At 39.3% G+C, this 17064-nt stretch overlaps 1 protein-coding gene across 2 annotated transcripts in view; it reads left to right on the top strand.

Moving 5' to 3' along the window:
* The window catches only part of NOVA1 (NOVA alternative splicing regulator 1), a 185601-nt gene that overhangs the window by 131077 nt on the left and 37460 nt on the right, over positions 1–17064 (top strand). The window contains exon 4 of one of the 2 annotated variants that reach the window (XM_066635025.1): positions 15870–15941. The exons of the other annotated variant lie outside the window; for it this stretch is intronic. Coding sequence (XP_066491122.1) covers positions 15870–15941 — 72 coding nt within the window. The remainder of the gene's footprint in view (positions 1–15869; positions 15942–17064) is intronic. 2 annotated transcript variants of the gene reach the window in all.

A 17064-nucleotide genomic window follows, 5' to 3' on the forward strand; every position in this document is an offset into this window, starting at 1 on the left:
ATCAAGCAGGAAAATTTTAGCAATCCTAGGCAGCAATCCTATTCACACTTACCCAGGAATGTCCCATTGACTATCATTGTTAAAAGAATATACATAGTAACTTGTTAAAAGTACAGGTCTGTAACATTTCCCCAAATGCAGTCACATACCATGATAGCATCAAGTCTGATATATTAAAAATGAAATTTTAAATGGGGACCCACCTGAAATTACCTTGTGACCCACCTAGTGAGTCTTGACCCCTAGTTTGAGAAACACTAGCTTAGAGGTTGATCTGAAACCACTTCCACAGTTTGGGTGCTCAGCTAGGTTCCTAAACACCTTCATGACCTCATGGTGTTCATTAACAAAGTATATGGTTCAAGCTAGAGCACTTTCCTTCCACCACCCCAAGTGGTGCACTGCTCGGGGTATTCTTGCAGACAGACCCAGGATCCACCAGTTGTTGAATTTTTTTCAGGGCAGGCTGGCTAGGGGACTCAGTTCCAGCAACTCAGTTTCCATCACACAGTGGAATTGGTTTTCACTTCATTCTAACCCCACACATTCCAAAAGGAAGGAAGGAAAAAAGAGGGGAAAACAAACTCAGGTCTAGTTTAGATGTTTAGCAGTCCAGGTGTTTTTATTTGGAGAACACTTGTCAGTTTAGGTGGATGGACCCCTTGTTTGTGGACTTTAGTGGGCTCTTCCGTGGGAAAGAAGGTGTCAGCGAATACCCTGTATCCAGTCAGTACCTACACACAGATGGCTTATTCAGCCAATGAGAAACTGCCCATAGGGATTACAGCCCATTCACTTGGGGTGGCAACTTCAGCCATCTTTGAGGGCTGTTGTTCATTGGCAGAATCTGTGTCTACCTGATCTTTCATACCTTCACTGTTATAAGGCAGATGTGATTGTCTTTGTGGAGGCCCTCTTGGTAGGCAAATTTTGCAGAAAGTGGTGAGGCCCTGAAAGGCTTCCGCCTTGCAAAGAAAGAGAGAGAGAGAGAGAGAGAGAGAGAGAGAGAGATGAAGGAAGGAAGGGATTTTTTTTTAACCTGAAAATTCCTGTTCTAGGGAAGGGGCATTTCACCCACTTTATATACCAAGCTTGACATTTTGCTCTTCTGGGCGATGGAGTATGTGTGGGGTGTATAGCTATGTTAGTGGTGGCACCTCTACCTGGGTGTTTCTTCTTATAACCTGCTTTTATTTGCTTAAACTCCAGACATGATGTGCAGGCTGGTCTCTAGAGGGAGTGTAATAGCCTGCATGTCATGTCTGAAGTTTAAGCAAAGAAAAAAAAGTTACAGAAAGAAATACCCATGCTTGCCAAAACAAAAACAAAGGTAATGGCCTCTCATGAGTTGTGGGGGGTCCCCTCTCCGTAGATAAGCCCCCCCCCCACTGCCATTACCTTTGTTTTTGCAGGACACAATTGCAGTGCAGGTGTTTCTTTAACTTGTTTTCACTTCCTTAAACTCCAGACCCAATGTATAGGCCATTGGACTCTCTCTAGTGGCCAGGCTGCACATTGCATCTTCAGTTTAAACAAAAGCAAGTTATAGGGAAAAAAACACCTGCGCTGCTGTCACAACCATGCAAAAACAAAGGTAATGGCCATGCAGTGGTGGGGATGTTCCATATCCGCAGATAAGTGAAACTGCAGATACAGGATCTGTGGATATGGGGGCCAACCTGTACTAAAGTCGTATAATATGTAAATATTAAAATAAAATTTTAAAACAATACAACAATAAGAAAAAATGACCCGCACATAGACCCAGCTCAATGAACTGAACCCCATAATAGCATAATAACACATCAAGGCAGAGGATAAGTACTACTCGATCAAGGAACTGCAAATAAAACAGTCAAGCAACAGCTGTAAACTATCATAAAAGGAATAGGCAGTGAAAGTGAACACACCCACCCCAACCCCCACTTAATTTCAAAAAGCCAGTCTAAATTTAAAAAGCCAGCTTTGTGGGAGTGAGTCAGTGGGTGAAGACTTTTCAAAAATTAGTTGTCAGTTGGGGTATACAAGAATTTATTGGATGATTCATATTTCACATATGACATTTGATAAAGTCATAAAATTCTGTCACAATAGTAGGCTGCTTTATTACAAAAGTCATTTGGGTTGATAATTCTAACATCTTATTAATGTAATGTGTGTGACCTATAGAGAAGGAAGAATCTGAGCTTATTTTTCTGGTTTCTCATTCTGGGTACTAGCTTTGTTTTAATTGAGTTATTAGTAGTAATATTTAAAAATGGTGTTATTTACTTTACTCAGAAGTAAACCCATTGTGTTCTGTAAGACTTAGGCTGTAATCCTGTTTTACTCACCAGAAGCAAACACCTCAAGTTATGAGCAGTTTTCATTCTGTTCCTTGGGTAAAGTTCTAATTGGATCTCCTTGGGACAGTTTCTTGCTTTTTAAGATGGAATTTGTTCATCATCTCTTGGTATTTTAACTCTTGAATTTATTTTATTTTTCAAAAATACTACGTATGTTCAAGTTGACTGCACTGTGGTGCCTTCCATGAAGACTGGTACTGTGTTGCCCTCATTCCTCATGTTGTAGCTAGTTGGTCATCTATAAATGTGACTGCATATTCATCAAAGAAAAAAAATCAGAATTATTTGACTACAATTCTTTTTCTTTGAAAGTGATATTTGATAGCAGTGGCACTTTTTTCCTCACCACTTTCTTCATTTTAACCAGTGATAATTTGGTGGCCAGATACTGGATTCAACTAACAGCTCAATCCTAACGTGCACTTGAGCTGGGTGGCCGCCCCCACACCGACTCAGTGACACAAACCTGTCTTTGTAGTTGTTTGAGATCCAGTCTGGCTAGCATGCCCATGCCTGCCGGTTCTACATCCCATCCCTGCACACCTTACCCGGAGGAGTCTTCCAGCTGCCTCCTAAGCAGCATTGGATGCAGTGCAGGCAGTGCAATTTAGGATTGGGCTGTAAGAATCCCTCTTGCCTTGATTGATATGTTTGACATGACAGTTGGCTGGGAATAGGCTGACTTTTGAATCTTACAATCTTTGCTCAGTCTAAATTGTTCTGTTCTTGGAATTGCCATAAAATTGACTTTTCTATAGATCACTCTTGGGGGGCAATACTTGGAGATTATTTTTTTCTTTATACTTTATAACACAGGTGCAAATGGAATTCTGCTTGTACAGCTGGGCTTTTCTGTTACCAGCTTTTTCAGTAGTCTGCAGCAAAGTGGTGGTATTAGGGGAAAAAGGACCCTGGAATTTAGTGCAAAGAGCTGTAGCAGGGAAAAGAGATTGGCAGAATTAGTTAGACACTCTTTGTATGAACAGAATTGCATTGTGTTGTGCAAAGGGCTTTCTGGTGTCTACCCAATTAGTTTTGCTGGAAATGAAAATCTTTTTATTTATTTAAGCCAGAGGCTCTACATGTAACATACAACATACAACACATAACTGGGAGTATGCAATAATTCAATTCACAGTAGAGAGACAAGCAGCAAGGAATGACTAAGCAAGTGCAGCTGCACATAGTGGCAACCCTATTTACTCAGAAGTAGACCATTGCTTTCCATGGTTGGTGGTGTTAAGTAATGGTGCACTGATTTGTAACCTTTTCTCTTTTTATCTGTTTGAAGAACTGAAGACTATGCCTTTCCACTGTTTTGTTTCAAATGGAAACAAGGATTACATCTAGTGTTTAAAAAAAAAAAAACCAGACCTCTGCCAATCATTTGCAAAATGGAACAAGGCTGGAGCAGGGTCTGCTAAGAGAATGAGGCTTGCTTGATTTAAATGGAAGCATGTAGCCCTTTTCTTAGAGAGAATAAAAGGTTAGCTTTGGCTAGAGCTTGCCAGGGAGGTTACCATGGAGATTAACAGCCCTCTAATTATCTCTGCATTGCTTCTTCATTACCACAGTTGCTTGAAAAACCCTGACCCCTGAGTGACCTCAGACATAAGGCAAGGTGATGTTCTAAACTTGATTTATTGGCAGAAATTTCTTGTGCTGTGGGTGAATATCTACCTTATATAGAGACTTCTTGATTTCTTAGTAAGATCATTGGTCTTTATTGTGAAAGTTCATATGGAGTGCAAGGAGGGCAAAAAAGAAGTTGTCAGGTCAGAAGCAGGAGAGAGTTGAAGCACACTAGTAGTTGAGAGGCAAAAAGTAGAAGGGAGACAGGGTGGTAGCAGGAGTGGGGGAACAGAACTATTGAGGAATGGTTTCTTGTGAACATCACATTTGAATGCAGCAGGGGAGGAGCGGGTTGATGTTGTGATGGATGGGTAGAACAACTGTAGAAAAGAGTGGTAATCAGAAGTTGGAAAGAAATGGGGTCAAGGGGGCATGGCAGGGGTTGTTCAGCCCTAAGACTGAGAAGAAAATAAATTTGTAATGGATGTAGTCAGCCACTACTTCAGTTCTTTTCCATATATATTTTGATAGCAGAAGAGAATGAACAAATAAATTGGATAGAGATGGGGAGGGGCAGGCAGATCATTGGGAGAGTGGAACAAACATGTCCAGAGATGGAATATAGGGAACCACTGAAGGTGGAAACCACCATCATCTGCATATGACTGAGGAAAAAGGAGAGGACAGTGCTTCAGAAAAAGCCAGTGGATCAGTCAACTGCAGGTTATAGAAGGTTCTTAAACAGCAAACCAACTAATGCTCATTGTGTGATTTGCAAGGATGTTACAGCTGAAGAAGACCAAGATGATGATTTTCAGACTGACACAAGAGACAAGAAAAGGGCAACTTCTTTGCTTTCAAAACAACATAACCTACCCAGACAGGGCATACTACTCTAATGAAATACACCTGCAGGAAAGAAGGCCATAATCATGTATTTCCAAAAACACCTTCCAAAGTTCCAAAACTAAAACCTCCAAACACCATCCAAAACAACCTCCAAAGAACCTGGAGACTAACAAGAAAAGTCTTTGACTCTGTTCCTCTGCAGTTCCCCCACAATGTCTAGGGATACGTTTTATAGTGTAATTTCCAGTGACCCCAACATCAACATTGCTACATCTGTAACATTTCTGAATGTAATTAAGACAATTTGGGGGTCTGTTGCATCAAACCAGTGGGTGACTCTACATGGTGTTCTGGGTCACCCAACTGTTCCAGCCTCTGCTAGACAAAACAGATGCTCCTTCTTGGAAAGAAGCATCAAGACTGTGCCGCTCAGTTAATGTCATTGAGATTTTTCATGGTACTGAAGAAAGATGGTGGCCTGCATCCCCTTCTAAACCTACAGGGTGTCAGTCCTTTCACCCAGACCAAGAAATTTGACCACAAGAAGTCTCAGATGGAACCAGCTAAGTATATCCACTTTGTAAGAGTTGATCCTACACATAAATGTGCCTGACTCCCAGAAGCAAATAATGATGCTCCTCTGGAATTCCCAAAATTCACTGTCCCAGCCTGCACATCTGATCCAGTAGGTCGCATGACATCTATCTCAATAGTCATTTCATTCGTCCATTTACTCATGATGTCTCTATAACAGGGGTCTCAAAACCCCAGCCTGGGGACCAGATGCGGCCCACGGCAAGCTTCTATCCAGCCCGCAACCAACCTCTTGTCCCCTGAAAGCCTCTGTCCACTTGGCCAAACATGACTGGAACTATGCTGTGGCTGCGTCCGGAGGGTATTCTAAGGGCCAGAGAGCCCATTCATTCACTAATTTCCATCTCTAATTTATTTATATAATTTTTTTATTTAAATTTTCTTTCCGGCCCCCAACACTGTACCAGATATTTGATGTGGCTCACTGGTCAAAAAGTTTGGAGACCCCTGCTCTATAAAGATTATTCCTGGTCATAGTCAAGCCTCAGGTGCATGGTCAGTGCAGACTACTAATCATTTCATATCAAATTGTATAGTCCCTTTGTTGTTGGCTCTCCTAACTAATCTCTTTGAGAGAATGCCCTTCCAGATATACTGTATAGCAGTAGTTCTCACACATTTAGCACCAGGACCCACTTTTTAGAATGAGAATCTGTCAGGGTCCACCGGAAGTGATGTCATGACTGGAAGTAACATCATCAAGCAGGAACATTTTTAACAATCCTAGGCTGCAATCATACCCACACTTATCCAGGAGTAAGTCCCATTGACTATCATTGTTAAAAGAATACACATAGCCTGTTAAAAGTACAGATCTGTAACATTTCCTCAACTGCAGTCACATATCATGGTAGCATCAAGTCTAATCTATTAAAAATAAAATATTGAAATGACTCGCAACCCACCTTGTGGGTCCCAACCCACAGTTTGAGAAACACTGCTGTATAGGAAATTCACACATCACTGTGGTTATGTGAAGCTTACTGCAGCTCCCTCAGAATCAACAGACACTGGCCACCACACAAAAGAAAGGCATGGTCACCACACAAAAGAAAGCACATAAATCTTCTAGCACTGTTGGGTACCTTTTAAAATGCACAGAGCTTTCCTGCCTTTTTTGAAGGGTTTTCTACTCTGTATTGGTCTTTCAAAATCCAGCCTTAGGGGGAGAAAGTGTTCTGTGCACTTTGTATGTGAAGCAAGCTAGTTCCTTATAGAACTGCATCATTCTGGACAGACAATAAGCTTGTTATCTGGTAACAGGACCTGACAACAGCAAAAATGTTTCTACCTAGTGTCTGGCTTACTGGGTGGATAAGACTATCTCCCTGGCTTTTCAGTTACCCAAGATGGAGTCACCAACCTCCTCAGAACACACTGTTCCCAGAGTAGCTTCATTCTTCACTACAGGTCTGAGAGGTGTTCCTCTCAGGAAAATCATTATATCAGCCTTTATCAAGCACTATGCCCTGCATACCAGGTTGATCAGTCTGCACCCTCCTCCAGATAAAGGGGATGTTAGCTAATATCCATTATGTGTGAATGCATGAGACTGTGAGAGACAAGTAGCTAACTTTTAACTGGTTTTTTAGTAGCTTTCTGTGCAGACATAAGACCTACCCGACCATCCTATCTGTAGACACAGTCCAATTGTTGGATCACTCTTCAATGTTACAATTTGAACTTGGAGAGTAGTCTTCAACAAAATGGAGGGGTTGGTTATTCCTTTGTTCCTCAAGGCACTTTACATGCACACAGCTTCCCACATTGGAGAACAGGAACTAATGTTAGAGCTCTGGAAACTTCTGTGGTCAGTTCTGTGTATATGCACAACTCATTGTTTGTCTTCATATGGGATCACAAAACAACTATAGTTATAGGCAAACAACTTATCCTTTTGTTTCACAAGGGTGGTCCTAACTGGGGGAAAAAATAACTGTAAATAGATTTTATCAGAATGAAGGATACAACTGACCCCTACAAGAAGTGGTTCCCAAACTTCTCTTTTCACAGCATCCCTACGCCAGTTGTACTCCTTGCTGTGCTTCCCTTTAAATATCCTGTGACGCCTTTAAATTATCCTGTGGCACTGTGACGCCCCTTTGAGTTTGCTGCAGCATCCCAGAGCGTTTCTGCGCACAGTTTGAGAACTGCAGGTTTATACTGATATTAAGACAAGTGAACAATTTGTCTATTTTGAAAATGAGTAAATTTCTCATCATCCTCTTTTATCACAAGAAATGTAAACAGGTTCTGGTCTAAATACCTATAGGCAGGAGTAACTGAAACATGATAAAGCATGTTATGCTATCACCAGGGCTTTTTTTCTAATGGAACGCGGGGGGACGGAGTTCCGGCACCTTTTTGCAGGGGCCCCTCCCCTTCGGAGGTATTCCAGGAGGGGGGGAGCAAAACAGAAGCAGAGTAGACAGGCACAAGATTGGACTCTAAGGCTGTCATCCTATCCACAGTAAGCCCCATTGACTAAAGTGGACTTCTGAATAGACATGCATAGGATTGGGCTCTTAGGTTGCAATCCTAGGCACTTTTCTGGGAGTAAGCTCCATTGACTAGAATGAGATTTACTTCAGAGTAGACATACCTAGGATTGGGCTCTTAATCCTGGCAGAGATATATATCTGCACCCGTTTTCATATGCTAAGGGCAGGTGGAAAGGGATTCTACGTGTGTACAACATGCTGTCCAGCCTTGCCAGAGATCTTCCTCATCCTTCCCCCTCAAGCATGCCCTCCGCCAGCCAGTGTTTGTAGCTCCTCTCCAGCAGTGCAAAGCAGCTGCTCAGGGCAGCAGAGAACAAACAATTGCATGCCAAGCGCCTTCCCAAAGAGTATTCTGATATCTGAATTAAACCATATTTAATCGCTTGTTTGCAAAAATAGCTGTTTCTATGTGCACCTAAGGACCCCTCTCATGTAAGAATTCCTTTTTTGTTCTTACTCCCACAGTTGCTTAGAGTAATTTTGCTACATGGAACTCATGTAAGCCATTTTTTGGAATCCATTCACTGCTTCCTCTCCTCAAAGTAGTGCCACACTACATACTACACGCTACAAGTGCACCTGTACAGTATTTTTCCCCATGTGTAGAAAAAGAAGCTAAGGGGAAGGGTATGTGGAGATTGACAGCCCAATCCTATGCATGTCTACTCAGAAGTAAGTTCATCTTTAGGGGGGAAGCACATAAAAAATATTTTATTTCTCCAATAAAAAATGGTTAATAAATAAATAAATAAAAGATTAACAAGTTGTGAGTTCCTGCACCTTTTTTTTCACAAAAAAAGCACTGGCTATCACTATTACCCCTATTAACTTACGTTCAAAGTTTTTCTGCTTAGGGCATATCAGTGGGTATACAGGAGACCCCAACATCATTAAACATACATCTTTCATTAGATTAAGGAGGCAAGGGGAAGCTCTGAAATATCACATGGCCATTCAGACAACACTGCAGGATACATTTGAACCATGATAAGAAACCCAGGGTTAAGATTGCTTTAGATAATTTTTTTTTCTAAGTTTAGCGATTCACATACCAAGAACTAATGTACGCTTCACTTAATTTATCAGCCCAACCTTGTTCTATTGAAACTCTTTGGAAACCTTTAAGATCTCACATTTTCATGGGCTTTTCATGTTTAGTAAAGAACATGTCAACAACTATACAAATCGTGGTTACTTCAAAAGGCAGGTCATGTTGATAACTGTTGCCATGCTAATCTAGAGGATGCAAACTACTTACACTGTTGGGCCAATTTCTTTTGCTCAAGGCAGACTTTTGAGTTGCTTAGATTTTCACTGACAGAAGTTGAATTGACAAGTGTTCACTTTATTTTATAAGTATCTCATTCACAAGCAGTGTCTGTATTTTCAGTTGCTGTTCTTGCTTGTATTAAAAATTTGTCATCACATCAATGAAATACTTTTCTGTTCAAGTCTGTCACAATCTCAGTGAGGGCTTTTTTAAAATGAGTCTAAATTTAGTGCACCTTAATGTTATATATCTTCAGCCTTTAAATTTACAATTGGTGGCACCCCAGTAGAATTTTGTGCTCGGTCAGGTCCACAGTTCTTGGATTTTTCCTTTTGCTCTCATCAAGACGGTCAGTTTAAAGAATATCAGTACATGCTAAAGCACTTAAACTAGTTTCTCCATGCCAGAGACAGCTCCATGGAGAGTTGTAACCTAGGCAAAAGTATCTTTTGCAATAGGTGTGGTTTTGAATACTAAGAGACCAATTCTAGGCATGTCTACTCAGAAGTAAGTCCCATTATAGTCAATAGGCCTTACTCCCTGGTAACTGTTGATAGGATTGCAGCTTTAGAGAACCAAAAATCTTATGCCTTTCTTTTAAAGGTGAAGGAATTTTAGGTTCTTTAATATTATTTCTGTTGCTAGACATTCTAGTATACTAATTTTTTCTAAGCATCCAGAGGACACTGGAATGGTTTGAACCCTAACTTTCATGAGTAACTCTCTTGCTGAAGACTGGGGGTTGGGGTGAGGGGTCTTCTAGAACCAGGTGGCATTGTTATAGGGGAGTACAGGAAGAAGTAATGGACTAAATCAGGAGCTCCTTGAGATCAAAGTCAATATAAAAAAGAAATTATGGCACAACAATCTCATTTCCCTGTTTTGATAAAGTGATCTAATAAATGGGGAATGCAGTTTTTTGAGTATTTTCTGCGTAGACTGTATCCTTTTATGGAATCGCAAGCTTATGAACCAGAATTTCATTTGAAAGAAGAATAAATATATATAACATAGTATAAGCAGCAGAACTTCAGGAAAAAAAAAAAAGATGTTGGATTAATAAACTGAACATGAATCAATAACATGGCATAGTGAATCAGTGGCTCAAAGGCCCTTGTGAATTAAGATTGCATTAACAGTAGTGCCATTTCTGTTCTGCAGAATGAATGTGGTGCGTTGGATGGCTGAATTCAAATTCCTTTATCTACAAAATTTACTGAGTGACCTTGGAAAAAATTATGATGTCTCCGCCTAGTATAGCTGATGAGATTATTATGAGGGTAAGGTAATTTAAACTGGAAATGTACCTTTTAAAAGTATTCAGTCCTAAAACCACCACTCTGGTCTCATAGTTTCCTTAGAACCATGGCATTTTGTTTCAGTTTCCAGTGCCCACTCTGTCTGCCCACTGGCAAAAATGCTGAAGTCCTACTGCATAGCTTTTTATTCACAGATCCTTGTTTTCTACTTAGCCCCTTTTCTCTGTAACTCAAGGTACTCTCCAGCATTTTTTCTTTTAGTCTTCTACCTCCTCCCCAAATGCTTATCTTGGACTCCTTATTTTTGATCCACTGACAGTCCTTTAAGTCTCTTGACCATGCATCTATCCTGCCATCAGTCAGTTCTTGTTTCTTTCCTGCCAGAGTTTATGGCTCCTTTTCAGATTCTGAATCCTCAGTCTCCCCCTATCGCTACTACTTTCAAAAGAACACAGGACCTCTGTGGAGATGAAGTCTAAGTGAAGTTTTTCCAGTCAAACCAAACTTTCAATTTCTTCACAGACTTTATGGTGTTGTGAGCATTTTGTTCTGACCTTCAGGAGGTAGGATGATTAGATGACAGCTCAGGCATCGAATAAGGGCTTGCAAGAAACAGATGGTTTTTTAGCATACTGTCAGGGCTCAAGCATCTATGAGGGGCCCAAATGTACGCAAGCAAGCCCCCTCCCACACATATACCACTTTCCCATCCTGTACATATAATATCATGAGTCGTTAAAGAAATGTATCTGTTTTGAGCCTAATAGAGGCTCTGTTGATGATTTGATTTTTATTCTAATGAACCAATGGAGCAATGAACCAATGGAGAAACATGTTTAAATAGACCATTTCAATTTAAAGCTTAAATTTGGATGATTCTTTGTTTGCAAAATTTTGACTTACTTCCCCAAAATCAATTTATCTTGCAAATTCTCGTGCTTATAGACAAAACATGTAGATGCTTTAACTGTTTTTGCTCTATTAAGCACCTGGAATTTTTTGAGTGCCAGTTTGCTGAAACTTAGCTTCTTTCATAGGCACAGGCAGTATGCAAAAACATTCAAAGGGATATTTTTTACTGAAATGTATTTTATTATTGCAGTATGAGGTGGGAGAGTGAGAGTGAGTGAGTTTGTGTGTGTGTGAGAGAGAGAGAGAGAGAGAGAGAGAGAGCATACTAGATGCATATTTTAAGCTTGTAGAACCTACTGGTAATACTGGCTCCAGTGTCTTTGACAGTTCCCCTTATTATGCTGATATTCTGTCCCTGCCTGTGCACAGGAAGCTCTGGGTCAAGGAACTCTGGATATGAAAGAGCATATGACATAGGAAAGCACAAATCTCTCTGTCAAACGGCAAGACCTAGTTTTGACCCCTGCAGAAGACCCCTGTTCTAGAGAGAGGCCTGGACCCACACCTCGCTATTCAGATGGTTACTCACTCTGTTCCAGTATATTTCTGATTGGCTCAAGCATGCTCAAGCGAGCCAATTTAATCTCGGGGTTCTGTTTTGTTTTTTCCCCTTACTTGAAAATATGGTTGCAGCCCCAGCATGACCCTAATAATCTATGCAAAGCCAATGGTGGTGTTAGTCAGGGCTACCCAGGCATGTTCCAGAGGACCTCATCTTCTCAGTGGTCCTGCAGATTTATCTGGTGGCTTTTGAAAAACTTGCTGCTGCCTCAAAGTTGACTGAAAATCTAAAGCTTCACATTGTTTACTCTCCTGAAACATCTGGGGAGGGAATTCTCTGGTCACTCTTAGACTCCAGCAAGGAGGGGGCAGCATTGAAGATCACTGCAATCATATTTCCATTTCAGTCATTCTCTAATTTGTGTAAGCATTATTACAGGAAAATTGAAAGAGAATTGAATCTTAAAACCTTTCCTTCTATAAGCAGCTTCACACTTTATTCAAGATTTTATACCTTTTCAACTGAATGGTCCTCCAGGTAGATTATAGTGAATCGCAGTAATAATAAACAAAACAAAAGCAAAAACCACAACTTAACAGCCCATAGTGCTCTGGACAGTGGCAGAGACCAGAGAGTTCTCTTTGCTTCTGGGTGACTGGCAGTTGATGCTGTTTGTTCATTTTTTGCTATGGAGTGGGGAAGCATGCTCCTTACAGCTGCTCCTTCCCTGGCCAGTGTTGGGGGTTGGGTTCAACTTTTCTTTGTACAGTGTTGTTCCTGGGAGACAAGGGGTGCAAAGTCTTAGTCTTCTTGTTAAGGATTCTAGCAGGAACACTAAGGATTCTAGCAAGATTGCTATGGCCCTAGGTCATAAATTTTACTGTGTGTTAAGAATTTTAGTTTGGTTGAGATCCTTGCTCATGGTCTAAGACAAAACAGAAGTCAATGAAGTTTGCTATTCCTGCACTTGCCAGAGGGTGGAGGTGGGTTGTCCCTGGTATCTTCGGTTTCAGGTAACCATGGGAGGTTCTGGAACAAAACCCCATGGATACAAGGACATGCCTGTACTCTGGTTCAAAGCCCTGAGAACCTGATTCAGATTAACTCCTTTATTAGGTCAGCTCAGTGATTTTCAACCTTTCATCTCATGGCACACTGACAAAGCACTAAAATTGTCAGTTTTTTGACAATTGACAAGGCACACCACACTGACAGCAGGAGCTCACATCCCCCAGTGGCCCTACTAACAAATGATCCTCCCCCAAATTCTTGTGGCACACGTGCAGACCCTCTGCAGCACACCAGTGTGCCACGGCACAGTGGTTGAAAATGGCTGGGTTAGCTAAAACATTGGTACTAGGAACATGATTTGATAACTGCTAAGTTTTGTGTTTCCAAAACTGGATTTTTAGAGAACAGTTATTTGGAAGTAAGCCCATTAAAATTACTTTTGAGTAGGCATGCACAGGTTCATACTTATAGTTCTGTTCTGTTCACTGTAGTTTTTGTTTTTGCTTCTGACTTTGAATTACTGATTTGGTTTTTGCCTTTTTGTTGTTAACCACCCTGATGGTCCTTTAAGTGGGCTGAAAGGTTGTGGGATATAAATATTTTAAATAAACTGCTTCTCTGACCCAACATACTTCAAAAGAAGAGAATATTGTATAGACTTGTATAGTTGTGTCATATAATGATGCATGGTGGAGGTTTTTTAAATTGTTGTCTTATATAAATGTCTGTGGAAAAACTGTCCTGATAAAAGCTCCTTTTCCCCCTATCCAAACATGAAATCTTCCACCTGTGGGTATTTATCACTTAGCCATCCTTTTAAACATATAACTGGTTAGTTTTGTTTTTTTTAAAGTGTATTAGTCTGCTCATTCAAAGCAGCTATCCAGAAATGCTACTCTGTTTTTGTTAAATGCTATTCCTGAATCTTTTTACTCAATATTAGTGGGAAATCTAAAAATGCACTTAATTGAAAGTAAAATTGAGAAAAAAGAAAAGGAGTGGAAAAAATTATATGCACTCTCACAAAGTTAGCAGTGTGAGTGAGTGTAGCAGTGAGTGAGCAGTGTAACAAAACTACAAATAAACACCTATAGCAATCTTCACTATAAATTTGAATCCATAAACAAAATACTCTATGCATATATATCTAGAAACACAAATCCACAAATCCATACGTCCATTCGTCATTGTTGTCTGTAAGCCATTCATTCAAACGATAGCATTAAAAGGTCCTCAGTGCATTGAGTTATAACAGAAGGACATTTGTCCTTCCAGTGGTTTGTTACAAGTCTCTTAGCAATAAGGGCAGTGAGAGTCAGTTTAAGCTGTTCCACTGCCAGCTTCCACACTAGAGGTAGGTAATTCAAAAGAACATATGTATCCATAGATATCAATGATTGTTGCAATACAACATTAATATGCTAGATAACCTTCCCAAAAAATCATTTTTCTAAACAATACCACAACATAAGCTTAAGTGTTGCATTCAACACATTACAACACTGGCATTTAGATTCTTTGATTAGCCCTTCCCTAAAATGTTAATCCTGAACTTAGTGGGAGCCATTTTCTTGGTTAATCGGTAGTGAAAAAGATACATTCTGAACACAGAAGCATTTTTCTATCTAAAAAGACTCAGGTAAAGTGTTAGTGGTTTGTAAGATATGATCCCTGATCAGATAGGGATGGCTGTGATTATTCACTGAATAATTCAATGGTGTTACAATGTAGGAGAAATTTAGCACAATTTCATCCTCTCACATACAGCTGCAACTCGCTTTACAATCTAAGAGTAGTTCCACTTCATAGACAACATTCTGTAAAAAGGTGTTCACTTTTTTACTTTAATTGTATTCCTCGATTGTTTCCTGATGATTCTGCTCTCTAGAAGGAGTTGACTTTGGGTATTGCACATAGTTCAGTTATTCTCAATAACTGAAATTTAAATAGGGAATTGGGTCAAACACCAGTGTCTCAGGGCTGCCTCCTAGAAGAGTGTTTTGGATAGAATCTCAAAAATATTTCCACAAGGTGGAAAGCTTGCAGAGGAACTGTAACATTTGCATGTTGCTTCTCACATGGGTGAATTACCTCTCTACATTTCTGGAAGGAGATTTTACTCTCGGCATATATAACTTTGTGATAAAACGCTTAGATTTTTTATTTGCATTAATATTGTAATGATTCAGTTATTTTAATATATTCAATTAGATTAATATGACAAGTTGAAATATGACTTTCTCATTAGTTATAAAGAACCTGTGATTGGATCATGTTTGAAACCTATTGCAAATATATCAATGCTTGTTCATTAGAAAGTGTTGGGGGGAATGTATTTTGTTTTGTACAAAAACTAATGCTGCAACATTTGCTTTTCCTAGATTATTTATTTTAAATATTTATACTACCTATATTTCTGTAATTCTGTTGTGCTATTTTTATTGTAGTTTATCTATAATACGATTGTTAACATTTTTACTAAACCCTTTACTTAAAACATTACTAAATATTTTAATAGATATTTGATTGTTTTAATATAGTTGCATTATGAATTGTTAAATGTGTATGAAGTCAACTCTGTAGGACAAAATCAAGATGCAATGAGGAGAGGGACAGAAGTTATACCATAATACACTAAATTGTATCTTCCAAGCACCTACCGTCTTTTTGTCAGAATGGTGATTAAATGGTACATCTGCTCATTGAACTTGTTGGAATTTGTGTTTGCTTTTACTACTCTTTACTTTCCCCAAGAAGTAAGTATGGGAAAGAAAATATTCATATGGTCAGCATATTTTTATTATTTTGTGAATTCACCATCTTAATTTTAAGCCATGGATTTATTTTTACATGCATATGCATGCATACGTACATGCATTCGTTATTTGCTTGATTGGCATTAAATTCCATTAAGTTCCAATGAGAAGAAGAGAAAAATTAGGTCTCAGGCTTTTTCTGTTTAATTTTTTATTACATTACATTTGTTTAATTTTTTTGACTGTTCAGTCTAAGGTTTGTTGAGGTTGATTTGCTCCTGAACTGCTTTGTTCCCAGACATTGCCATCATCCCCAACTACCACCAAGTCCTCTCCATCTGATCCCATGACCACCTCCAGAGCTAATCAGGTACAGTATCATCCTACCATCTACACCATACTTTTCACGAGCGGCAGCTTGCAAACTGGAGAAAAAGATATGGTGGGTTAAGGTTTTTTATTTGTTCATTCACATATATACACCCATTTTTTTCAGCATAGCATGTAACAAGAATATGGCTGATATCCATACAGTCCTTTCAAGGATACATATATTTTGCCTCTTACTTTTTCCTTGCAGCTCCTCCTTAGGTTGGGGGAAGTGCTGAATTGCTATGAGTTTTAACTATGGTTTGTCAGGTAGCTCAAGAAGCTGCTGTTTGAAGGGGGGGGGGAACACTGTTCAAAAATCCTGATGCACATACAAGGCTTAGCATACATCCCTCTCTATTGGGATTTGTGTTTCTTTATCTTACAAAGTATGGGGGAAGAGACTGTGTATATATAATAAAATGTTTTCCACATAAAATTATTTCTGTAGAGCCAATGTTCACACAATGGATTGCGGAAGAGGATATTATAAATAATTATAAGGGTATTGTTTCATTTTTTAATAATCAAATCCTCTATTTTAATTTTTATGCGGCTACAATATGGTACCTAACCATCAATATGTTGTGTTTTAATTAAAAGATGTCCAAATGGATTAATAATTTTTTTCCTTCAGACATATTTAATATTTAGCCATACATAAAATTTGTGTACATTAAAGTAGCAAAACAATTTTAGTTCTAGCAATACATGTTTTGTTATCCAGCTGTTGCTAATTCACAAAATCATTTTTTTCTGAACTGATTTTAATTACGTTTGTACATTTGGTTTAGTTTTCATTCTGTCCACAATAGAATACGATTTAAAATAAAATTGATTGGGTCCAAAGATGTTCTTCGACACAGAGGGTGTACTTTGCTCATAGAAGGAATGTTTTGTACTTCCTGCTCGAGCATAGCAAGCAAGAAGGGATCGTATTATGCAGCCTGCTGCACAACTGCGAGTACAAGGACTGGTGTATTACAGCGTTTTGCAAACGTTTGTTCAGGCAGGTGTAGAACAGCATGAGCAACCTTTTTTATTCCACTCATGGTTTTTTGAATCCAGCCCTGTGTATTTTGCATGATAAATATCTTAAGCAAATACATTATTATTATGTAACA

This window comes from Tiliqua scincoides, chromosome 1 (genome assembly GCF_035046505.1).
Source record: "Tiliqua scincoides isolate rTilSci1 chromosome 1, rTilSci1.hap2, whole genome shotgun sequence".
NCBI classification, from domain to species: Eukaryota; Metazoa; Chordata; class Lepidosauria; order Squamata; family Scincidae; genus Tiliqua; species Tiliqua scincoides.